Source organism: Dermochelys coriacea, chromosome 5, assembly GCF_009764565.3.
Source record: "Dermochelys coriacea isolate rDerCor1 chromosome 5, rDerCor1.pri.v4, whole genome shotgun sequence".
In the NCBI taxonomy this organism is placed as follows: Eukaryota; Metazoa; Chordata; order Testudines; family Dermochelyidae; genus Dermochelys; species Dermochelys coriacea.
The window spans coordinates 49,808,686-49,834,243 of record NC_050072.1 but is presented as its reverse complement, the minus strand read 5'-3'; the positions used below and the strand labels follow the sequence as shown (position 1 = coordinate 49,834,243).

The 25,558-nt window shown below is 41.5% G+C and overlaps 1 protein-coding gene across 8 annotated transcripts in view; it reads left to right on the top strand.

Annotated features, from left to right (window-relative positions):
* The window catches only part of ARHGEF28 (Rho guanine nucleotide exchange factor 28), a 207,629-nt gene that overhangs the window by 80,553 nt on the left and 101,518 nt on the right, over positions 1-25,558 (top strand). For 7 of the 8 annotated variants that reach the window (XM_043514682.1, XM_038403100.2, XM_038403099.2 and 4 more), the window contains 3 exons: positions 1,391-1,463; positions 8,808-8,860; positions 12,457-12,517. In XM_043514682.1, coding sequence (XP_043370617.1) covers positions 1,391-1,463; positions 8,808-8,860; positions 12,457-12,517 — 187 coding nt within the window. The remainder of the gene's footprint in view (positions 1-1,390; positions 1,464-8,807; positions 8,861-12,456; positions 12,518-25,558) is intronic. The other variant, XM_043514686.1, reaches the window with a different exon arrangement.

The window sequence follows — 25,558 nt, the reverse complement described above, 5'->3', positions numbered from 1 at the left end:
TGGGTGTATCAGCTGTTGATACATTAGTAAATGCAACCAGTGTGGGGAAAGAGGACTCTATGGAACATCAGTGGAGAGAACAAATCCTGTTTCTAGTGACCAAATTTAAACAGTAAAATGGAGAGGGGACAGATGATGCATTAGATCATTGTTTCTAAAGGTTCTGCATAGGGAAGCCCTTTTGTTGCCTTGTATCAGAAAAATCTAGTGGTGCACCAAGGAGGAGCTAAACTGAGTTGCTGTTTCTGTTCCTTAGCTGCAGGAATAGGAAAAACTCAGACTTGGGTTGACAGTTAATGGGATTTAGGCTCCTAAGTGCCTATCTCACTTTTGAAAATGAGATCTGGGCTCCTATATCATTAAGGCATTGCCAATGCTGAGTGCAGCATTACCTATGTACTATTTAAAATCTGGGCCAGAGTGCACAGCGGTCCAGCTCAGCCTCATTTAGTGGGGTAGTCCCTCTGAGACTCCTACAGCTGATGTAAATTTGAGTAGTCCTTAGGCTGCTTGCTCGAAATTATGTGAGGGCTATTTTGGCTCCTTGATCTTTCTGGATCCAGAGACTATAAAGATGGCAGTGCAGTATGCATGTGATTTACTGTCTAATGCTCTTATAGCTTGGAAAATACTTGGAAACAGGTAACTTTGTTTCAGAGTAGCAGTGAGCTGTAGCTCACGAAAGCTTATGCTCTAATAAATTTGTTAGTCTCTAAGGTGCCACAAGTACTCCTTTTCTTTTTAGGTAACTTTGTATATTTGTTAATCCTTTATTTAATTGTGTAGCATCACAGGATACAAATTCAAACTGACTACATGACACACACAGTTCAATTCAATACCTTCTTTATATGAATTTCCATGGTATGAAGCAGTGAGCACAGAACTAGGAGTCAAGGAGGTTCTGAGTTCTAATTCTGGCTCACCTACTCCTGTATAGCCTTAGGGAAGTCATTTCACTTTTCCATCTTAGTTTCTTCAGCTTTAAAATTCATGTACCTTACAGGACAGTTATGGGGGTTAATTAGAACAGAACTTTGAACATATGAAATGTTATATTAATGCAAACATTATTATTTTTTTTCCAGAGAGAGGGCTGAGAAAGGGTGTGCTACATACAATACAAATCTTAAATCTGATATGTTCACAAGCTATATATTACAAACACAAAGTAAATATTCTCCAAATATTTTTAGTTTAAAATATTTTATAAATTTCTCTCCCCAAAATATATGTAGAACATTTTAATATTAACTTAAACTTATCTATTTGATTTCCTTTGGGGGTGTGTGTGTGTGTGTGTGTGTGTGTGCGCGCACATACATGTGTGGGTTTATTATTATGTATGGGTATCCAAGAAAGTTGTTGTTTTGAATTTGGTGTTTTTTAGAGTCTTAATTCAAAACAAGCTGGGACAGTGGAAGGACCACAAATGCCCTGCAATTCACCAGATTCTGCAGAAGGTACAGATTTTCATCTTTGGTTGTAATAGCTTTCTAAAGTCCTAGGTAAGGTAGCATATGTCCTTGTGCCATATATTTATTTAGGAAGATCGCTTAGTATACATGATATCGGAGAGCTGTGCAATAGATAATGGTAAAATACATAAGGCATTTCATTTTAAGGGAGGTATGAAATCATGCATTCTACAGACTTTTGAAATAATTAATTTACCAGTGTGAACCTAAAAATGTTCACAAGAATTTCTAATAATTGAAAGGTTTCAGAGTAGCAGCCGTGTTAGTCTGTATTCGCAAAAAGAAAAGGAGTACTTGTGGCACCTTAGAGACTAACAATGCATCCGATGAAGTGAGCTGTAGCTCATGAAAGCTTATGCTCAAATAAATTTGTTAGTCTCTAAGGTGCCACAAGTACTCCTTTTCTTTTTAGTAATTGAAAAAGTCTTTAAAAAGAATGTTAAATTACAACAGCTAAATTACAACCTCATTAAAATTCCAGAAGAGGGCAGTATTCAGCTGAAATAAAAACAGGTCAACTTGCAAGAAGTTCCAGTGAAGTCAAAAAGATCTGGTTAATAAAGATAGGAGTGAATTAAAGAAGAGTGAATTAAGCATTTTATGAACAATTTTAGTGGCCAGTCCTGAACTCTTTACTGTGGCATAGAATCATAGAATATCAGGGCTGGAAGGGACCTCAGGAGATCATCTAGTCCAACCCTCTGCTCAAAGCAGGACCAATCCCCAACTAAATCATCCCAGCCAGGGCTTTGTCAAGCCTCACCTTAAAAACCTCAAATGAAGGAGATTCCACCACCTCTCTAGGTAACCCATTCCAGTGCTTCACCACTCTCCTAGTGAAAAAGTTTTTCCTAATATCCAACCTAAACCTCCCCCACTGCAACTTGAGACCATTATTTCTCATTCTGTCATCTTCTATCACTGAGAACAGTCTACATCCATCCTCTTTGGAACCCCCTTTCAGGTAGTTGAAAGCAGCTATCAAATCCCCCCTCATTCTTCTCTTCCGCAGACTACACAATCCCAGTTCCCTCAGCCTCTCCTCATAAGTCATGTGTTCCAGTCCCCTAATCATTTTTGTTGCCCTCTGCTCGATGCTTTCCAATTTTTTCACATCCTTTTTGTAGTGTGGGGCCCAAAACTGGACACTGTACTCTAGATGAGGCCTCACCAATGTCGAATAGAGGGGAATGATCATGTCCCTCGATTTGCTGGCAATGCCCCTACTTATACAGCCCCAAATGCCGTTAGCCTTCTTGGCAACAAGGGCACGCTGTTAACTCCTATCCAGCTTCTCATCCACTGTAACCCCTAGGTTCTTTTCTGCAGAACTGCTGCCTAGCTATTCGGTCCCTAGTCTGTAGCGGTGCATCAGATTCTTCCATCCTAAGTGCAGGACTTTGCACTTGTCCTTGTTGAACTTCATCAGATTTCTTTTGGCCCAATCCTCTAATTTGTCTAGGTCCCTCTGTATCCTATCCCTACCCTCCAGCATATCTACCTCTCCTCCCAGTTTAGTGTCATCTGCAAACTTGATGAGGGTGCAATCCATGCCACCCTCCAGATCATTAATGAAGATATTGAACAAAACTGGCCTCAGGACCGACCCTTGGGCACTCCGCTTGATACCGGCTGCCAACTAGACATGGAGCCATTGATCACTACCCATTGAGCCTGACAATCTAGCCAGCTTTCTATTCACCTTATAGTCCATTCATCCAGCCCATACTTCTTTAACTTGCTGGCAAGAATACTGTGGGAGACCGTGTCAAAAGCTTTGCTAAAGTCAAGGAATAACACGTCCACTGCTTTCCCCTCATCCACAGAGCCAGTTATCTTGTCATAGAAAGCAATTAGATTAGTCAGACATGACTTGCCCTTGGTGAATCCATGCTGACTGTTCCTGATCACTTTCCTCTCCTCAAAGTGCTTCAGAATTGATTCCTTGAGGACCTCCTCCATGATTTTTCCAGGGACTGAGGTGAGACTGACTGGCCTGTAGTTCCCCGGATCCTCCTCCTTCCCTTTTTTAAAGATGGGCACTACATTAGCCTTTTTCCAGTCGTCCAGGACCTCCCCTGATCGCCATGAGTTTTCAAAGGTAATGGCCAATGGCTCTGCAATCACATCTGCCAACTCCTTTAGCACTCTCGGATGCAGCGCATCCGGCCCCATGGACTTGTGCTCGTCCAGCTTTTCTAAATAGTCCCGAACCACTTTGTTCTCCACAGAGGGCTGGTCACCTCCTCCCCATGCTGTGCTGCCCAGTGCAGTAGTCTGGGAGCTGACCTTGTTCAAAATTCAAATGGTTTTAAATGAGTCTCCAATATTGATTTCAATTGCAAGTTTGCCTGTATAGGGGTTGTAGGATATTATTTCATTACTATAATTACTTTTATTTACCAGATAGATCATACTGAGCTTTACAGACCTTGTAACAAGAAGGTCCTAGCACGAAAGAGTTATAAAAAAAAAAAATCACTAAAAAGTCTATAATACTCTCGTCTGGCATTTAGTTGACGGCTATCCCAGATTCAAGGTCTCATTGTTGCATGCACATTAGTGTCTATCTGTAAGAAATGGCTAGTATGCAGTAGCTAATTCTACAGGATAAGGCCTTAATCCTGTAAGACATGCACATGCTCTTAACTTCATACACTGTAAGAAGTCCCACTGAAGCCGACATAAAGTTAAGCAGTTGCATAAATGTTACAGGGCCAGGCACTGCATGATGATGTAAATAAGAATTGGATTCCAAAAGTATTAGCTAATTATTCTGGGTGAGTTAATAGACTGAGGAAGTGACCTCCTTAACAGACACTAGCTCCAGTTTACATAGTTAAGAGTTCCTTACGTGTGACTGTCACCATTAAGCTCTTGCTGGAAATTTGTGCCCAACTTCTCCAGCAACCCACAGGCAATTAACGTGATAAAGGCAGATCTAAAGTCACCATCAGCAATAATCAACGTTGACACTAACGGTCTAAAATCTACTTTTGTAAATATAAGCAACCATTTATAATAAAAGGAATTAGAAACTTTGCTATCAAAAACTTTATTATCTTGGGTGCAGATTTCTCAGAGTGCCACTGGTCAATGTGATCTTGTACCTTCTGCTGTGTGTCACTAACAGCAGGTGAATTCATAGCAGCAGCTTGGGCAATGCATGTCATGCCTGGTAGTTTTTCTTAGTGCATGTCCAAGCAGCCTGACTTGGTGCATGCAAATATCAATAAATATTGATTTAGCACTTCAGGAATCATTTAATTTCTGATTATACCCTCTCATTTTGGGTTCAAACCTTCAAGCTGATGCTGAGCAACTTTGTGTGGTGCTGAGTGACTTCAGCTCCTGGCACTCAGCCATTGCAGGAATTACTCATCACCTTAGCAGTCTGAGTACTTTATGCTCATCACAATTCAATGGCAAAGAGAGTTCCATCACTCTTCATTAGTACCTATTGCCAGTTCTTCACTACAAAGTTTTGCCAGCATAGCTGTGTTGGTTAGGAGTGTAGAAAAAATCATATAGACACAGTTTATACTGGCAAAAGAGTCCTTTAAGTGGTATAGCTTATGTTGTTCGGGGAGATGGTTTAACTCTAGTGGCAAAATAATTCCTTTTGCCAGTATAAGCTGCCTCTCCACTAAGGAGCTTTGCCGGCATAGATATACTGCTAGAGATATAATGTAGTGTAGACTAGCCCTATGACTTGAATAAATACATGGTTATCACTTGACTTTTGCGGACCTGCGTAATTGTAAGTGCCCAGCACAGTGGGGATAGAATCCTGACAATGGGACCTTTGGGTACTACCACTGTAGAAATATATAATAATAATGAATCAGTGTTTCTGTATCTTCATATAGTTTTGTACTGTCAGATGTTCATATTTCTATCAGCTGGCAAAAAGGAATATGTGTAGCTCTCGCTATATGGCTATTTGTTGCTCTAGCTATATGGGTATTTGTTGCTTTTCATACAGTCATTGAACCCAGATACCTGAAAATCATTAATATAATTGATAACTTTGGTCCATGTTCTACCTTCTGCTAACAAGAGCTAAAGAGACAAAAAAAAATTGTTTTGTTGGAAACAAAATTATTTTTTTTTTGCTGCTACAAACAGAAATCATGTAACAAATGGTCCATAAAACCCCTTCTACAATATTCTACTAAATACTTTTGTTAATTGAGGTGCTAAGCTTAGAGCAAAAAATTCTTTGCAGTAACTTCATAAAGAGATGCCCCTTAGAGTTTAAAACATCTATTGTTTCAATAAGTAATACGTATTCACTCCTGGGTGGGCCTAAAGTCAAGATCAACAGACCTTTAAAGCATAATGCTATCAGAAGCTCTGAGCTATTATCTACTGAAGGTTGCTATAGCAATACAGCAGTTTGATGGCATTTCAGGATGGGCAATGCAGTGGGTCAATGTAAGGTGATATTGCTAGTTTAACAGTGGTTCTCCCATAGCAACTTAATTAAATTCAAATACACAGAATGACACATTCTCTAGTAAGGATGCAAAATCAGGTACAAATATATTTTACTTTGATTATTTCAACCATTCCTATGTTATAAAAAAATCTTGTGGTTTTCTAATTTTGAAAGTTTGTGGCAAGTAATAATTGTGCAGAATATTATTATTTCGAGCCATAGCCAATTTATGTCTACATATTAAATCACTTACTGTATAGTAAACAGTGTTTTCCCCAAGTACTGTGAGAGTGAATTACAGTAATGTCAACTGAACCCCAATAGTATTGGAAAATTTTCTAGAGGAATTTAGGGGAGCATTCCCTGGGTGTTGTCTTTCTAAAGTTTGGCTCTTTTTCTCCATCTTGCTTTTTAAAATTAGGGTATGTCTATACTGCAGCTGGGAGCAAGCTAATGAAGCTTGAGCTAGCGTTAGCAGAGTTTGAGCTAACGCATTAAAACTAGCAACATGTATGTTCTGGCTTGGGCTCTGAAGCCTAGGGGGTCAGGTAGGCTTGCAAGCCCGAGCTTCCACCCCAGCTGGAATGTCCACACAACTATTTTTAGCACACTAGTTTGAGCCCTGCTAGCACGTCTGTGTATCTGAGCTGGAAGAATTGTTCCCAGCTGCAGTAGACATACCAGAGTTACCATGGCCATCATTAAAGGGTCATTCTTTATTCCTGGTTACTACATAGTGGTGTCTGGGATGATCTGTTTCCATACTGTGGGTAAATATGAAACCGGTAAATATTACGTTATTGTGGCACCTGTTTTATTGGGATGAATTTGTTGTTTTATAGAATTGTTGCCTGGTCCAAAAACACCTTTTGGGAATCTTGCCTTAAGACTTGGGCACTCATGAGATTCAATGCAACAATTGCAGGAAACAGTACCAGTGTTCTGTCTAGCTATTTATATTTGGCCCCTATCCAGAGCATCTCCTAAACATTAGAGAGTTTACCTCTGTGGCAGGAAGATATTATTGTCCTCATCTGAGAGATGGAGTGGTAAAGTGACTTGCTCAAGGTCACATGAGCAGCCTGAGGCAGGAAGCAGAGTAGAAATGTACTAATGTTTAGAGCATTTTCTCACTCGTGGTGCTAATAGTTACTACAGTAGTCAGTTGAAATCGCTGCTGCTGTTGTGGTGCTTGTAGTTTGTACCTCTGCGCCATCTGCAGGTTGTTTGGAGCTTGTGCACTGTGTACCAAGTGAGTCCTGCCTAGCATGGAAGACGGTGATCTCTATGCAAGATAAGGACTGTCACATCTTCTCACATTCCTGCTGCATTTCAGTAGGAACCCTCTAGATGGGGTGGGGAGCAGGGTGAGGCACACGTCTGGTTGCAACAGAAGATAATGTTTAAATGATTCATTAAGAAATTAATCAGTATGTACCCAATCCTGTGTAGCCTTTACTTGTACAGAATGGCAAAACTCCTATTGACTTCAGTGGGACCAGGATTTCATTCCCAGATAGTTTAATTTGAATAAGGATTGAAGGATTAGACCACATTATTATTGCTGGAGTCTGCAGCTGGACTTAGATACTAGTTGTTCCTGTGAGGGGATGGATTGGTACAATGTTATTGGTTTGTAACCTCTCCCTGGGCTCTGCACAGAGTTCAGGATGGGAAAAGGTATAGCAAGCATCAAAGGACTATGAATGATAGTCAAAATACTAAGATATACATGATTTTTAAATATTAAGTTATGGTTAAATTCATGTCAGTAGCTGATTTTACAAAGGTAAACTGAAAACGCAGCAGCATATCTGTGTCTGGCTGGAGAGTCTTGCCCATGTGCTCAGGGTCTAACTAATCACCATATATGGGGTCAGGAAGGAATTTTTCCCCCGGGTCAGATGGGCAGAGACCCCGGAGCTTTTTCGCTTTCCTCTGCGGCATGTGGCATGGATCACTTGCAGGTTTAAACTAGTGTAAATGGTGGATTTGAGGATTTCAGTGACTCAGCCAGAGGTTAGGGGGGTCTATTAAAGGAGTAAGTGGGTGAGGTTTTGGGGCTTGTAATGTGTAGGAGGTCAGACTAGGGGATCATGATGGTCCCTTCTGACCTTAAAGTCTATTTAAAATATAGTCTGTGTCTATATCTGAGGGCAGATCTGAATCTTGAGTTACAAGCCTCAATATAAAGAAATGAAACTAAATTTCAGGAAAGATTATGCAAATGGGAGTATTTTCTTTATTTTAACCAACAAATGTGACCATAGCTAACAGTTCTAGAAAGCCCTGCAGGTGCTTGTTGTGCTTACTTGCATGCAGATTACTCCTGCTCTGTTTGCTGTTCCATAAATGTCTGTGCTTGGGCATATCCTGCAGCGTCTGAACATGATTTTGTGGTCACTGTGTCCTTTCCAATTGTCTTGAGCAGAAACCATATCAAAGAGAGCGACCGAAATGAAGTTTTTTATCACATTTTCTTGAAAATGCCAGGACTAATTTTTAAAATGCATGACATGGCTTTAGGACAATGCACAGCAGTTGGGATCTCCCATAGTTTAAGGCACAACTTCTGATCTGTGCTATTGTGAGGACTGCTTTGCACATCAGCAGCCTCGTTTATGAATCAACATATATTTTTGCTGTCTGTCCCTTTAAGCTCAAGAGCCTGTTTACAATTGGTCCATAATAACATAACTGCTTGTTGTACAACCATCTAGTATTCTGCCCACTGGTATGCTAGTTTGGGGGGATGTGCATGCTACAAAAGTACATTGTTCTGTGTTGCTTGTTTGCTTGCTTCATTATTTTTTTCGCCTCCTAGTTGAAAAAAGAGTAAACTTCCATTGTTTATCACTAGAAGTTGATAAGAAATCTCACTTTTACAGATCACATGAATTTGGCATCTGATGAACCAGCACCTGGAAGTGAAGATGTGAAGGTACAGCTTTATCCTTGTATGAATAACTAGCCTCTGTCTAAGTTCTCCTACTGCACCTTACGTTGTGGTATCTGAGCATCTTCCATAGTTAAAAAAATAAATAAGGTGACTAATGCCTGCCAAGTGACATTTCCTTTCCATTCCTGCCCCAGGGAAAAGTTATGTGTATGTATGTTTATTATTTATTTCAATGAATCTGTTGTGTGTTGGTGGGCTGGAAAGCAAGGTCAAAGAAATGAGGCTTACGTGTGGACTGGAAAGTCATGATGGTTGTGGTCATTCCTATGGGAGCGTGTTCTACAGCCTTGGGACCAGCTGAGGTGAAGCCCCATCTCCTACATGCACCAGCTTCCTCCTTGAGATAGAGAGTTTCATTGTTCACGAGGAGTGGAGCTGAGGAGGGCAGTGGAGGTCCAGGAAGGTGAGGTAATGTTTTAGGATAATCTTGAGCCTGGGAGATAACATGGGGAAACTCTCATTTGCAGGATCATTCACAGAGTCTGTTAGAGACTGACAGTGAGAAATTCTGGCATAAAAAATACTGATCCTGCTTGGGATTACTTTTATGTGGATCTAACGTAAAATAAGATATTTTACACTTGATAGCAGAAAGAGATGCTGTGATGCTTGCATATAATCCAATTTTGATTAGTCAGCTCTATTTGATATCATGCTTTATATGTATGTCTCAGGTTGGTGCCTTAAGAAATCCTTGGTCTCAATTTTACTTTTTCTAGTTTACACAATTGAGATTTGGGTGTGTACGAGAGCTAGCTGGCTGAGGCTCAGAATGTACAAGGTTGAAGTGATATTTGTAGATTGAGAAGCAACTGGAAGATATGGTTAGAATAGTATCTTCCCCTTTTGTTAGGGCCTGTGCCTGTTGTTTGTCAATAGAGTTTGCAATCTGGGGGTGGTGTTGGAGCTACAGCTGGGTATAGATGATTATAACACCTAGTCCTTCCTTGAGTGCAGGGGACTGGACTAGATGACCTCTTGAGGTCCCTTCCAGTCCCATGATGATTCCATGTAGCAGAGGTGGCCTTGTTCATTTTCTTTTTTCTACGTCTGGCCAGGAGACTGACCATTTCTTGTGGACACAGACCATTCTACCATAATACATGCCTTTGTCACCTTCAGATTTGATTACTGCAGCTACATAAGGCTACATGTTAAATCAACCTGGAAACTGAAGTTGAGGCAGAATGCAGCAACCCACCTATGTTGCTGGGAGCACGTGACACTAGTGATCCCTCATCTGCATTGGCTGCCTGTTGATTTCTGGGCGGAGTTAGAGGCATTAGTTCTGACCTGTAAAGCTGTTAATGGCCTGAGACTGCCTCTCCCTGTATGATAAGTTCAGAGCTTTGGTCATTAGAGATCTTTGAGCTGGAGCCCTCTCGTTTTAAACTTATATCCCACTCTGCTCCAAAACAGTCTGTATTTGTTGACCCTTCAAGGCACAATAAAGCCTGAACTCTTGAGGAGGGAGGGTTGCCATGAAGGCTAGTGCTTGCAAGGAGGTGGGGTATTGTCTGGGTTTGATTTTTATCTCTCATTGGTTATTTTTTGTCTGGAGGAGAGGCTGCTAGTTTTATCTTTTAGGCAATTGTATTTTTAATGTATGGTTGCCTCTTTCCATCTCAGCTAGCTAGTCAAAGTTCAGGGGATATTCCAGTTGGTGGAGTCTGGTATTCTCTTTGATGCAGTTTTGTTTATTTCCAAGGGATGGACAAGGTCCGGCTTGTCTGAATGCAGGGGGAAGCAAGAACAAAAGGAGTGTAATGTCTTATTTTACAGCCCCAAGGTCCTTAGACCCAAAAGTTCTGTCTCTTGCTTTTTCCAGGGTCACAGGCCACTGCTTGGCTTTCTTGCTTTTTGTCTCTGCCTCACTCGCTCTTCTGTCTCATCTCAGTTTCTGGGTGTTCTGACTTGGCTTTCATGCATGCACCTGCTCATGATACCCAGTGGAGCCCCCTGCCCATTTCTGAGCAGATTCTATTAGGCCTTGTTTTAGGTGTGTCCCTTTAACTGTTTCTTACAGCTATCTTAAATAAAGGGCATTTTCACACACCAGTTTTAGAACAAGATTTTAACTCAACCCATAACAAGGTTTTACCCAGCTCATAATGGCATTAAGGGTTCAGAAAGCCTGGGGTAGACAGTTCTTTATTTTCTGTATTTATTGTGCAACCCTTCTGCCCATCAGAGTTGGCAGCAACAAGGGCCAGGTTCAGTATCTAGGTGTTCCGTTTCAATAACATAATGCAAAACCGGCTCGAGCCCTCACCCAGTGACCTGGGACAATTACATACCACCCTCCTGGGCGCCTCTAAGAGGCAATACTTCCCCTCTCGCAAGCACAGAGTCTGAGTGTAGCAAAAGCCTTTTAATAAAGGAGGGAAACAATGTGGCATTATGTTGGGGAAACACCACAAACAAAATTCATAACACCAAGCATGAGCAAAAGACCCACCCCCAAGTAAGTTTGGCAGTGTTCTTTTCCCCTCAGGGTCTTAAGTCCAGCAACCCAATAGTCACCCCCCTCCTGCCCAGTTTCCATCCTTGGTCAGTGCAGCCCCCCCCCCCCAAGTTCAGAAGTTCATCTGCAGAGTTTACCTCTCAGCCTGGGTGGAAGTGGAGGGAGGTGTGGGGGTCATCTTCCATGCTCTGCTGCTCAGGTCGATGGCCAAGTGCCCCACTCTCCATGGGGTTCTGCTAGTCTTCACCATCATCCACGCCTCTCCACCAGCTGCCCTGCTGTCTGCTCCTCTCCACCACTGCCTGGTTATCCACTCTGCTCTAACCATCTGCTCACCAACTTGTCTTCAGGCCCCTCCCCCCTTAACACATCTCTCAGCAACTTAGCTTTTTAGTGATTTCAGTTGTCAGTGATTTTTAGCTGGTAGTAGGGGAGCCTCAGTGCTGGTGCACCACTAGCCCAAAGTAGGTCTAATGCTTAGAGCTAGGTATCAGTGACTTCAGCTCCGCAGCATGTAACAAGACTTCTAATGGAGCCAAAATTAGCTGTTATTACACCGTGGGGAGAGAGGAGGGGTCAAAGTAGTGTTTAGGGCCCTCAGAAAGGGCCCACACTACTAGGTACACATACCTGTCCCCAGCCTCTCTCAATTCACTGGGTTTTGGAACCCATGTCCCTTGCCTAGCGATTGCTACTTAGTTGAGGGCGAGTCCCTCCATCATAAAATGCCAAATACAGTTCTACTGTCCTTGATTCACATAACCAGGTGAACAACCCTTTATTACTCCTGCCCCAGTAACAGAGAGACTGGGGATTCCACAGCAGCCAATGTGACCATTTGGGCAAGAAGTCCATCATGGTAGGCAGGGTGGGTGCCCATGCAAACGAGAGTGCACGTGCAAATGAGATCAGCCCCTGAAGTCCTTTTCCACAGCTCACCACCAGATGTCAGGGTAGAGCTCATTCTGACTCTGCTTACAATTGAAATCAATGAAATGAACAAATGGTGCTGAAAAGATTTTAAGAGAATTCAGGAGGCACCAGGCACTGTTTGTAATGAAGTTCAAACTTGACCATTCATCTTAAAAATCTAGCTCAAATTTCCTTTTTCTAGCCTTTAAGAGATCCTCTGGTTCAGTCAAGTGAAAATGAAGACCAGGTCTTGTTGGATATAGGTAAGAAATTTTTAGCAGTTTTCACTCTTCGAAAAGTGGTTGATCTATATGCTACAATGCTATCATAGATCCAAATACATAGCAGACAGAGAGGTGTCAGACAGTTTCTCTAAAAGAAGCACGACAACTAACTTTAATGAGCAGCACCACAGGGCTGCAACCAAAAGGTGCACTCAGCCAAATTTGTGTTATTCGGAAGGAAACTGTATCAGAATCTTCTATTGTATTTAAGTCCTTGTGTCCACCTGTGATATTCTAGGACCTTCCAGCAATGTAAGTGGAAATAAAAATCTTGAAAAGAATTGATACAATTAACTTAAATGAGTGAAGACTAAATGAAACACACGTAAAGAAATGTCTAGATACTATGGGGATGGATGCATTATAGTTCCCATAGATAAATTAAGGATATAGCTAGGTAAACCCAGCAGCCAATAACATAATCAAATACAAGCAAAACAGTGAGGAAAATTTCCAAGTTTGGGAAAAGCTACAGTAACAAAGTGCAAACATCAGATAACACAAAACAGAACAAGAAGGAAGTGGGCAAAGAATCAGATAGCTCAGCCAATGAGAGCTGGGATTCCAGCCAGAAATAGCCAGGCTGTTTTAATTTGCAATAAGGTACAGTGGCGTAAATGAAACAGATAACTCAGATTGTCGATACTCAAAGAACCAGTGTGCAAACTTAACAGACTTTGCTACAGAGATAAGAGCCATCTTGTTTTTTTTATGTTGGGCAGTAGAGGGAATGGGTTTGATTCTAAGTTGCTGTAAATCCACAGATGCCAGAGATAACATTCTGGCTCAATATTTCTAATAATCTCTAATAATAATCCATTCTCTAATCATCAGTATTGCAAATTACAATTGTGAGAGATGCTGTCAGTTCAGTAACTTTAGCACACCTATGTTGCAGCCATGTATAGCCTCCCTGTCCCAGGAATGTGCAAGTTTAACAAGGAAATTAAAAGTATGTTTGTAAAAATAATAGTTTGTGTGTTTGTGACTTGGGTGCCTTTGTTCATAGACCAGATTCATATTCTGGAATAAGTCTAAGTGCCCTGCATAAATAATAATACTGTACAGGTATGTAAAATGATAGTATCCACATGATCACATTCTGTTTTTTAAGCAAAACCAGTTATTGGACTGGATCTTAGCACAGGATGGCGTGAGCCATCAGGGAGCGATTATGGCTCACTAATTTTGAAGCCACATCTGTTCTCGTTCCTGCTCTGGTTACACCAGCTGCATATGGTCTTCAAGGGACTGTACAGTGGCAGGTAATTGGTAGATCTGTGCTCTTCCTGGCAACTGACTCACCCCTTTTCACCCTTGATATACTCTGTCCCTCCACCAAGACACCATCTACCCAATGGTTTTCAATGGTGGTCTGCGGGCCACTTGCAGCCCAATCAGCACACAGTTGCGGCACATGTGACATCCTCAGAGCCATAGAGGTAGAATATATATTGTGTGGGTGCGGCCCACATATCACATAGAGAGCTGCATATATGGCCCATAATTGTAAATAGGTTGAGAACCACTGATCTACACTGAGCCTAGAGGCAACTGTCTGAAGAGCCAGTTCTGTGGGCTTTACATCAGCTCAGAGCTCCCCCACACACAGCTGAGAGAGAGAATGCTCGATGCCATCTCAGAGTTCTGGCCACCTGCAATGTCCCATCTCCAGCTGTGGTCATCTCCTATTTATTTCAATAGGGCCTGGACTCCACCCCCAGTCTGAATTGTATGTGAGATCTAATGGGGTTAATCCATGAAGTGTTGTGGTTGCATGCTAGGAGAATTGAACAAGGAGTAAGATATAGCATAGAAATAATACAGGAAAGGAGGGAACTGTATTTTTTACAATATTTTGAATATTAAATTAAGGTGGTTTGATGGGTTTATTTAACAATAAAAATCTATGCATGTTTTAACTTGAACCATACCACAATAACTGTCAAATGTCACAATTTTATTGTTCTGTACTGCTTTAGACTGGTTTTTGTTGTGTTTTTTTGGCATTGTTATATTAATGGCTGTGTTTTTGGCAGGAAAGACACGCAGTGGGGGATAAGGAGAGAGAAAAGGGAAGAAGAAAAATAGAGTGAGATACTGAGCAGAGGTGTGAGGGGAGAAGAATGAATAGAAAAGAGCAAGCTGTAGAGTGTCTCTAGGAGGTAGGGATGAGCAAAGCAAAGAATACATTTAATGGTGAGACTATGTAGTTCTGTTTGGTCATTTACATGTTTCTGACTATCAGCCAGTTCACGAATATTAGCTTCTCCCTTCTCTGCTCCATTTCCCCCTCCCACGTGGCCCCTCTTTCCAAAAACTCTGTCAAAAATTAATACTAATATGGCAGCTCCTGAAAGGACTCCCAAGTCCTTTTCTACTTACCTGGTTCAGCACCGTGCTCTTACACCAAACCCCTCAGGTTCTAGCAATACCCTTTTCCCAACAGGTATTTGCCTTTAAGGTATTTTGAGGTATCCACAATGCCTTCTTCAGAATCTTCAGGGGAGCTAGGTCTCTATGTCCCTCCTATACATTTTTGGGGGTGGGAGCTGTGACCATGTGGGTGCCTTGTGGGATTTTACCTTGCACCCTACAGAAGGCTTTTCCTGTTCTGCTTCTGTCCAGCAGGGGGAAGGTTGGCTTTCTGCCTCTCAGCAGCCCGTGTCAGGATTAAAGAGGCAAAGAAGCTTTCTCCTTAGTCCCCTGATCCCCTCCCTACAGAGTGAAGGTTGGGGTAGCAGTCACCTAATGCCCACTGAGCATCTCTGGGAGCGTATGAGAAGCCATTTGAACTGTGCAGACATCTAACTAAAGGGTCCTAAATATTTTTGGAGGCAGTGTTTACTGTATTTGAGAATTGGTGGGGTAGGTGCAAGATGCTGGGGGAAAGGAACTATTAGGTCAGGCTGAAAGTTGGATTATGGGGACAGCCATACCCAACAGTCTCTTCATCTCTCTCTCCTGGGAGCTGATAGAGATCCAGTGTGTGTAATTAAAAACAAAGGCATTACCAATACATCTTTCTTTATTCAGTGAAAGAGAGAGAGAGGAAAAAAAATTGCAAAGAATGGGAGAGAAAAACAAACAGGGAATTAGGAAGAGTGAGTAAAAGATACAGAAAAAGGAAAAAAACACAAACAAAAACAAACAGAAAGGGTGGTTTTTAGATTTGATGTTAAAACGTGTCCTCACAGTGCATTGTATTTCTCCAGTTCCGCAACTCTTATGTTTTTGGGAAGGAGTCTGGGAGGTGACAGCTGAATGCTTTTACTGTTTGGCATTTAACTGAATTAACAGGGCATGTATTTTTAAACATTTATAATTCCTTCCTGTTTTGCATAACTAGTTTGAGAAGGACGATGTCCACAAGGCCATCTGTAAAGCTGTAAAAGCTTCTTTTTCCAATAGAAATATTCTAGTTTTTCCAGAGAAATATTAAACCTTTTAACAAACATAAGTGTGGACTTTTATTCTCAAAATATCAATTAAAAACATGGAGGCAGGAAGAAGTTACAACTTTTCAAAATATTTGTCTTGCTCAGATAGTCGTAGTGCAAGTAACCTGGCAGTGGGTTTTGTATGTCTCTAGTCTACCCTGTTCGCATTACTAGCAGCAAGAAAATGAAAACATAAATAAATTAAAATTAATTCTGCAGTCCACATTCTGCACTTTGAAAGATAAAAACACTGAAGCCAAATTTTTGGCAAATGTATGCCTGACCAGGGCAGCACAAAACTTTTGGTGGATTCTTGTCCTTTGATTTTTATGGCTTTTACAGAAATCCCAGTTTAACCATATATTGTCTTAAGGAACTGAACATCATGATCTTTTCTTCTATATAAACCACTACAATGTAATCTGTATAAAATCTAGTTTCAATGTTACTGTTTTGTTTGTTTTAATTAGCTTTCCTTACTGCAGTTGGTAAGATTTAAAATGTTTTCTTTAGAAAGAAATTGATCTGCTTTCTTGATGTTCTCCTGTGCTTAAATAATATCAGCCTTAAGAATTAGTGTTTGGTCTATAAAGTAATTACTACTACTGGTCTGGATAAAATCTTTTTTTTTTTAATAAAAGATATTACATATGTGCTGTCAGAGATGGGCAAACTATTTGTAACTAAGGCCTTTATAATCGAATATGCCTGTTTTTGAGTTTGTGACCATAGGAAGTAATGTTTTAAAAATATGTAAAATTTTATTAAATATTGTCTTTTGAGATGACTGAGAATTTTGTCACAAATGTGTTATTTTTTATTAATTGGCACTGTTCATTCCTAGTTTCCCCTACTTCTGCTTCATGCAGAGTTGATACTTTAGGAAGGTCCCTTTCCAATATGAAGAGTCTCAGAAACGCCTGCCTTTATCCAGTTTTAAGGAAGAGGGATGTCCTGAAAATTACAAAGCAACATAATAACTGAGGTTTCAGAGTAGCAGCCGTGTTAGTCTGTATTCGCAAAAAGAAAAGGAGTACTTGTGGCACCTTAGAGACTAACAAATTTATTTGAGCATAAGCTTTCGTGAGCTACAGCTGCTCACGAAAGCTTATGCTCAAATAAATTTGTTAGTCTCTAAGGTGCCACAAGTACTCCTTTTCTTTTTGATAATAACTGAGGAAACCCATGATTCTATTGCTTTAGCAGTTCTTTAATGTCTGTGGAAATTACGCACCACTCTTGTTTGCAGGGGTCTCAATGTTCTTTAAGAGTTGTTTCTGGTATCTTTACAAAACCTCAAGGTGAGTGCTACTGCCTAGTGAAGAGTGCTTTAGCCTGTGGCTTCTCACAGAACCTTGCCAAAAGCATTCTTTAAACAATGGATAGGTGATCCTAGTTTATTTCAGTAGAGAGACAAAGTGTATGCATGCTTATATGTCTATAAACAATCAAATGTCAGGGTTTACTTAACAGATGAGAGCTGAAGAAGACCTGACAAGTAAGCTCTCTTTTATTACAAAAATCTTCCTAAGTATGTGAGCCTATAAACACGGCTTAATTAAAAGTTCATGGAAAAATCTCCAAGCATAATATTAAGCATTAAAATATGCAGGCTTTTTTGTTCTTGGCTCTCAAAGTTTCTCCCTCTTTTCTTGATTTGTCTCAGATTTACTTGCATAATAGCGTGTCTCTCTCTCTCTCTCTCTCTCTCTCTCTCTCTCTCAATGTAGATAGAGAGAAAGAATAATAGGACTGGAAGGAACTTCGTGAGGTCATCTAGTCCAATCCCGTGTACTCACCGCAGGACTAAATATTATCTAGATCAGTGGTTTTCAAACTTTTTTTCTGGCAACCCAGTTGAAGAAAACTGTTGATGCCCGTGACTGAACAGAACTGGGGATGAGGGGTTTGGGGTGTGGGAGGCGATCAGGGCTGGGGGTGCAGGCTCTAGGGTGGGGCAGGGGACGAAGGGTTCATTACATACACTGTAACGATGCTGGTTCTGGCAGGATCCAACTGAGAGTGCCAATTTAGGACAAATTGCTTAAAGCAGGGCAGTTACAGCCCAAGGCTGTGGTTTTTGTGCACACCAACGCAAACCAAACCAGCCAAACAGAGAAGACTTTGGTTTTACCCCACTGGCTAACCACAAGTCACACAAGCAATTCCCTTAGACACCCCAGTTTCCCAGTATCACCATCAATGCCACTTGTTATGGGGACAAATGGTTATGAAAATCAATACCCCAATAAAAGAAAAAAGGTTCTCTCAATCCCAAAGGACCAAGCCCCAGACCCAGGTCAATATATAAATCAGATCTTACCCACAAACCACGCTGTTGCCAATCCTTTAGAATCTAAAATCTAAAGGTTTATATAGATGAGAGCAAGAATTAGTTAAATGGAATCAATTACATACAATAATGGCAAAGTTCTTGGTTCAGGCTTGTAGCAGTGATGGAATAAACGGCAGGTTCAAATCAAGTCTCTGGAGTACATCCACAGCTGGGATGGATCATCGTACTTTGTTCAAAGCTTCAGTGTAGCAAAGTTCCTCCAGAGGTATGAAGCAGGACTGAAGACAAGATGTAGATGAGGCATCAGCCTTTTATAGTCTTTTCCAGGGGTAAGAACACCTCTTTGTTCTTGCTGTGGAAAATTTACAGCAAAATGGAGTTTGGAGCCAAATAGGCAAGTCCCTGCATACTTTGCTGAGTCACAAGGTGTGTCTGCCTTCTCTCAATGGGTCAGTTGTATAGCTGATGGTCCTTAATGGGCGATCAAGCAGTTGAGGCAGTGCTGACACCAACTTGTCTGGGGTGTCACCCAGAAGCATAGCATAAGTTTGAAATACAGAGAGTATAGAGCCAATATTCATAACTTTAACTACAAAAATGATACACACATACAGACAGCATAATCATAATCAGCAAACCATATCCTTGTCTTAGACACCTCATTTGACCCCCTTTATATAAGATTTGATGGTACTACAGGACCTTGGTTGCAACAATGATCTATACAGTCCCAGCTTATGTCAATAACGTCACACATGTCCCCTCTCAGTCTTCTCTTTTCCAGACTAAACAAACCCAATTTTTTTCAATATTCCCTCACAGGTCATGTTTTCTAGACCTTTAATCATTTTTGTTGCTCTTCTCTGGACTTTCTCCAATTTGTCCACATCTTTCCTCAAATGTGGCACCCAGAACTGGACACAATACTCCAGTTGAGGCCTAATCAGTGCAGAGTAGAGTGGAAGAATTACTTCTCGTGTCTTGCTTGCAACACTCCTGCTAATACATTCCAGAATGACGTTCGCTTTTTTTGCAACAATGTCACACCGTTGACTCAGATTTAGCTTATGGCCATTATGACCCAGATCCCTTTCCGCAGTATTCCATCCTTAGCAGTCGTTTCCCATTTTGTATGTGTACACCTGATAGTTCCTTCCTAAATGGAGTACTTTGCCTTTGTCCTTATTGAAATTCATCCTATTTGCTTCAGACCATTTCTCCAGTTTGTCCAGATCATTTAGAATTTTAATCCTATCCTCCAAAGCACTTGAAACCCCTTCCAGAATTGAATGAGTTGCAAACCTATGCTATCTGGCCTCCCAAAACATGTCTTCCTCCTCTGTCTAAATTTCCCCCCCGACTCCCATTCACTTGATGAAATAATTCTTCAAAAACGAGTATCCCTTTGTTCTGATGCTTAAATCAGCTTCTTTGCCTGTCTTCTGCCTGCTTGGTCTCCATTTCACACTAATGTAAATAAACAACTTGGGATCCATAAAATGTGAAATTAGCCTTCAAGGTATTAAGCATTATTTCTGTAATATATTTATGGAACGGAGTTAGAATCTTTGCATTCCATATATGGACACATACCTCTTCTTTCTTTCTCCTTGACACCCAGTTTGATTAGTTTGATTAGAAGTGGAAGGTTGGACATATGACCAGGGAAGAGTATAAAAATATTGCTCGGGCATGTAGGAAAGATATCAGGAGGGCCAAATCGCACCTGGAGCTGCAGCTAGCAAGAGATGTCAAGAGTAACAAGAAGGGTTTCTTCAGGTATGTTGGCAACAAGAAGAAAGCCAAGGAAAGTGTGGGCCCCTTACTGAATGAGGGAGGCAAGCTAGTGACAGAGGATGTGGAAAAAGCTAATGTACTCAATGCTTTTTTTGCCTCTGTTTTCACTAACAAGGTCAGCTCCCAGACTGCTGTGCTGGGCAACACAAAATGGGGAAGAGATGGCCAGCCCTCTGTAGAGATAGAGGTGGTTAGGGACTATTTAGAAAAGCTGGACGTGCACAAGTCCATGGGGCCGGACGAATTGCATCCGAGAGTGCTGAAGGAATTGGCGGCTGTGATTGCAGAGCCCTTGGCCATTATCTTTGAAAACTCGTGGCGAACGGGGGAAGTCCCGGATGACTGGAAAAAGGCTAATGTAGTGCCCATCTTTAAAAAAGGGAAGAAGGAGGATCCTGGGAACTACAGGCCGGTCAGCCTCACCTCAGTCCCTGGAAAAATCATGGAGCAGGTCCTCAAAGAATCAATCCTGAAGCACTTAGAGGAGAGGAAAGTGATCAGGAACAGTCAGCATGGATTCACCAAGGGAAGGTCATGCCTGACTAATCTAATCGCCTTTTATGATGAGATTACTGGTTCTGTGGATGAAGGGAAAGCAGTGGATGTATTGTTTCTTGACTTTAGCAAAGCTTTTGACACGGTCTCCCACAGCATTCTTGTCAGCAAGTTAAGGAAGTATGGGCTGGATGAATGCACTATAAGGTGGGTAGAAAGCTGGCTAGATTGTCGGGCTCAACGGGTAGTGATCAATGGCTCCATGTCTAGTTGGCAGCCGGTGTCAAGTGGAGTGCCCCAGGGGTCGGTCCTGGGGCCCGTTTTGTTCAATATCTTCATAAATGATCTGGAGGATGGTGTGGATTGCACTCTCAGCAAATTTGCGGATGATACTAAACTGGGAGGAGTGGTAGATACGCTGGAGGGGAGGGATAGGATACAGAAGGACCTAGACAAATTGGAGGATTGGGCCAAAAGAAATCTAATGAGGTTCAATAAGGATAAGTGCAGGGTCCTGCACTTAGGATGGAAGAATCCAATGCACCGCTACAGACTAGGGACCGAATGGCTCGGCAGCAGTTCTGCGGAAAAGGACCTAGGGGTGACAGTGGACGAGAAGCTGGATATGAGTCAGCAGTGTGCCCTTGTTGCCAAGAAGGCCAATGGCATTTTGGGATGTATAAGTAGGGGCATAGCGAGCAGATCGAGGGACGTGATCGTTCCCCTCTATTCGACACTGGTGAGGCCTCATCTGGAGTACTGTGTCCAGTTTTGGGCCCCACACTACAGGAAGGATGTGGATAAATTGGAAAGAGTACAACGAAGGGCAACGAAAATGATTAGGGGTCTAGAGCACATGACTTATGAGGAGAGGCTGAGGGAGCTGGGATTGTTTAGTCTGCAGAAGAGAAGAATGAGGGGGGATTTGATAGCTGCTTTCAACTACCTGAAAGGGGGTTTCAAAGAGGATGGCTCTAGACTGTTCTCAATGGTAGCAGATGACAGAACGAGGAGTAATGGTCTCAAGTTGCAATGGGGGAGGTTTAGATTGGATATTAGGAAAAACTTTTCACTAAGAGGGTGGTGAAACACTGGAATGCGTTACCTAGGGAGGTGGTAGAATCTCCTTCCTTAGAGGTTTTTAAGGTCAGGCTTGACAAAGCCCTGGCTGGGATGATTTAACTGGGACTTGGTCCTGCTTTGAGCAGGGGGTTGGACTAGATGACCTTCTGGGGTCCCTTCCAACCCTGATATTCTATGATTCTATGATTCTATGATTATCCCTGCCCTTGAAATCTCCCGATAGAATATGAAAAATACTAATGAAATTGTTATGCAGTAATCTTGTTTCCAGTGCTGCAGGTTATCAATGTAAGCATAGACTTGCTTTCTATTGCAAGCCCATTAGCTAAACTTCTGTAAGGACTAGATCCAATTAAAGCTCCATTTAGCTTTCATTGCAAAGCTATGCAAGCTCTAAATGTTGTTGGAGACTTTGGGCCTTGCATAGGCCTTCACTGCAGATGTTGGAAGGAGGTTTTTTTGCTTTGCTTTGTTTTGTTTTCATTTTTATAATTGACCGTAGCCTGTAATACTCAAGCTTTTGCAAGATCAAGGGACCTTTTCATCGGAATCAGGGACAAACAGCTAATAGCTTTCTGTCCATAGCTTTACTATGAATCCCAACTAAGTATATCTTACTGTGGGTTTGATGTGAATTGACATTGAACAAGAAGGGTATTTGGGCAAATTATATCAGTGTATATATTTTGTTGGATTTGTTTAACAGTAGCCAAGAGTGGTAGAGGAGAGTGGTATTAATGTGGTGTTGCCTTGACCAATGTGAGGTGAATGGGGCTAGAAAGTAAAGACCAGAGTCAGCCCTAGGCTCCTGTCACAGTTGTCTTACAAACTAAAGGCTCTGGAGCCAAGAAGAACTGTGAGCTCACAAAATTGTTGCAGTAAATTGAGGGGCAAATCCTGAGCTGGTGTGATTTATCATGATTTCTTTGGAGCTATGGCAAGTCACACCAGCTCAAGATCTGCCTCTCATTGTATATGGTGGTCAGTTGACTGCAGCACTGCTTTTCTTCATCCTAATCACACAGATAGTCATCTACAATTTTGGAGCACTGCCATACACTTATAAAAGCTATTGTTCTTAATTTCAGTCCTTGCTAAGGTTAAACTGCTCTTAAATTTTGTGAGAGAAACAAGACTATTGAATACAGCTCCTTACAAATGTTGTATTTTGAAAAGAGGGTATGCGTGTTTGTATCAGACCACCCATAGCATACTCAGGAGGTTCCTTATTGCTTTTCTTCTCACTGCACTTAGGTTATGTCTACACTAGAAATGCTACAGTGGCACAGCTGGGGCACTGTAGTGTGGACATTTACTACAGTAATAGAAAGAAAAGGAGTACTTGTGGCACCTTAGAGACTAACAAATTTATTAGAGCATGCTCGGGGGTCGCATAACTAGTTATGCGACCCCCGAGCATGCTCTAATAAATTTGTTAGTCTCTAAGGTGCCACAAGTACTCCTTTTCTTTTTGTGAATACAGACTAACACGGCTGCTACTCTGAAACCTACAGTAATAGAAGGTGGTCTTCTGTCGCTGTAGTAAATCCACCTCTCTGAGAGGTGGTAGCTAGGTTGATGGAAGAATTCTTCAGTTGACCTAACAGTGTCTATACTGGAGCGTAGGTTGGCTTAACTGCGTTGCACAGGGCATGACATTTTTCACAGCCCTGAGCGATGCAGTTAAGCTGACCTCACTTTGTAGTGTAGACCAGCCCTTCAGTGGGTGTTTTTGTTTTTCTGTCATGCAGTGACAGAGGTGCTGGTTCTGAATGCTGATGAGATAGTACTTGGTGCAGTCCCAGTCAGTCGTATTCTGGGTAACGTCAGCAACTGTTAAACACCCAGCTCACCTTTCTGGATACACCATTGTGGAGTTCAGCTTACAGGCTGCCTGTGGGCAGTAACTGTACACATTGGTGCCCAAGCAGATCAGTTATTCAACATCCACCCACCTCTAGACAAAACAGGAGCTAAATCAGCCAAAAGAGAGAGGTCTAGACTGAAATAGTTAATTATACATCGTAATTTTTTTTTTAAAAATCTTGACATTATTTAAAAGAATAGCACATTAATTATTGTGGTAGAGAGGGCAGCAATTGGTTATACATGAGTTTTATGGCATGTGTTATACAGATGGTTAGATTAGATGATCTAGTGGTCTCTCTTCTGGCCTTAAAATCTATTAATAAATCTGTAATGTTTACTTTATCTTTTGATATGTATGATTATGTATCAAATTCATACATATGGTAGGTAATCTTCTACCAATGCAGGTATTTATTTTATTGACCTCTTTGTTCCCCAGCATATTAAATACACCTGTTCTCAATGATAAGGAGAAAAAGAGTGGAAAGCAGCGTAAGAGGGGACCACATTCACACCAACTTACTCAGTTGATGGACTCAATTATAAATCCATAGGCTGAAACCATGAGTTCTTGTTTTTTAAACTCCAGGTTTTGTGGTGTTTCTCTAGTAGGTCTGTAAAAACAAAAACCGCTTTAATGTAAACGTCCATCAGAAGAACCCAGGTATTGCCAGGAGCAGAGCAAGTGGTATATGAATAATTGTGAGGAAAACTAATCGTTCTACTGTGGTAATTCTCCTGTCCTGCAGCAAAGAGAATAATAAATGCCTTTGTTCTAAGCAGCTGGGAGTAGCAGTAGATTAGAGGTAGCTTTAGTGAGTGGCTCTGGCTGATGGCATTTTGTCAAATTACATTTGTGGAATTTTGAAATTATTGTTAAAACATAATGTAAATAACTGCTCATAAGTAAGTTATCATAAGTAAGTGGCTTTATCCAGGCATGGTGGCTGATCAGGAGCATTTGGGCTAGTGTGCAAAACCAAAGAGAGTCAGGCTGGAAAAAGCCATGCACACCAGAGAGCTCTGCAATCTCTAGAAGAGCACATGTAGATGAGTGTCTCACCACTTCTGCACCATAACTCCCTGTGCCATATCCAGCCCTCTCACCTCTAGTTCCCCATTGAGGCTGCAGTATAGGTGCTAGTAACTGCAGGCTCTACTGCCTCCTGGACAAGGTGAAGATGAGGAGGATTGCAGATGTCTCTGTTTTTGCAGAATGAAACGATATGCCAGTCTTGGGTGGGAGAGTGTGGGGCAGAGAGCTGTGGCTTGGCAAGCTCCTGCCATGCATAATGGGAGATTATGATGAGGGCCTCATCTTCAGCTGTGCTAGCGAGGTCATTTCCTGTTGAAGTAGCCACTCCATCTTCCATGCCACGTTTACCATTTGCGGGGAGGTGATTTCTGACTTAATGGTTTTCTCTCTTCTTGGCTGAGCTCTCAGTCAGGGAGATGGGCTTCAGCCATGCAGTACATTTAGAAGTTTTCTCGTGGTGACTGTAAACCAAAGGAAAGAGAATCTTCCTCCTTTTCTACTCCTCCCTTATCAGGGTGTCCCCTGAAGCTTGAGAATTTGCATGGTAGATAAAACAGCTGCTTCTGAAAATGCCATTGGTGACTTCAATACTCCATGTAAGCTAAGAAAACTGGTTACATTCCTGAGCTTCCTTCTCCTATTACTGCAAGTTTAGAGACTATTCAAACAATAGACAATAGGCTGTAATGTCTGCAAAGCATGTTCGTATCATGTTGATGTGTCTTGGCAAGCACTGGATATAAGAATTTGAAACTTTAAGAAATTAGTACTTATCATATATTTATAAATGATCCTGAGAAGGAGGGGAACAATGAGGAAGCAAAATTTATAGTTGACACAAAATTATTGATCTTAGTCAAGACTAGAGAAGACGCTAAGGAACTTCAAAGAGACCTAATAAAACTATGCGAATGGACATTGGGATGGCAGAGGAAAATCAATGCTGGCAAATGCAAAACTGTTCAGGAAGGACAGGCAGGGCAGAAAAGGTGGGGGAGTAGCAC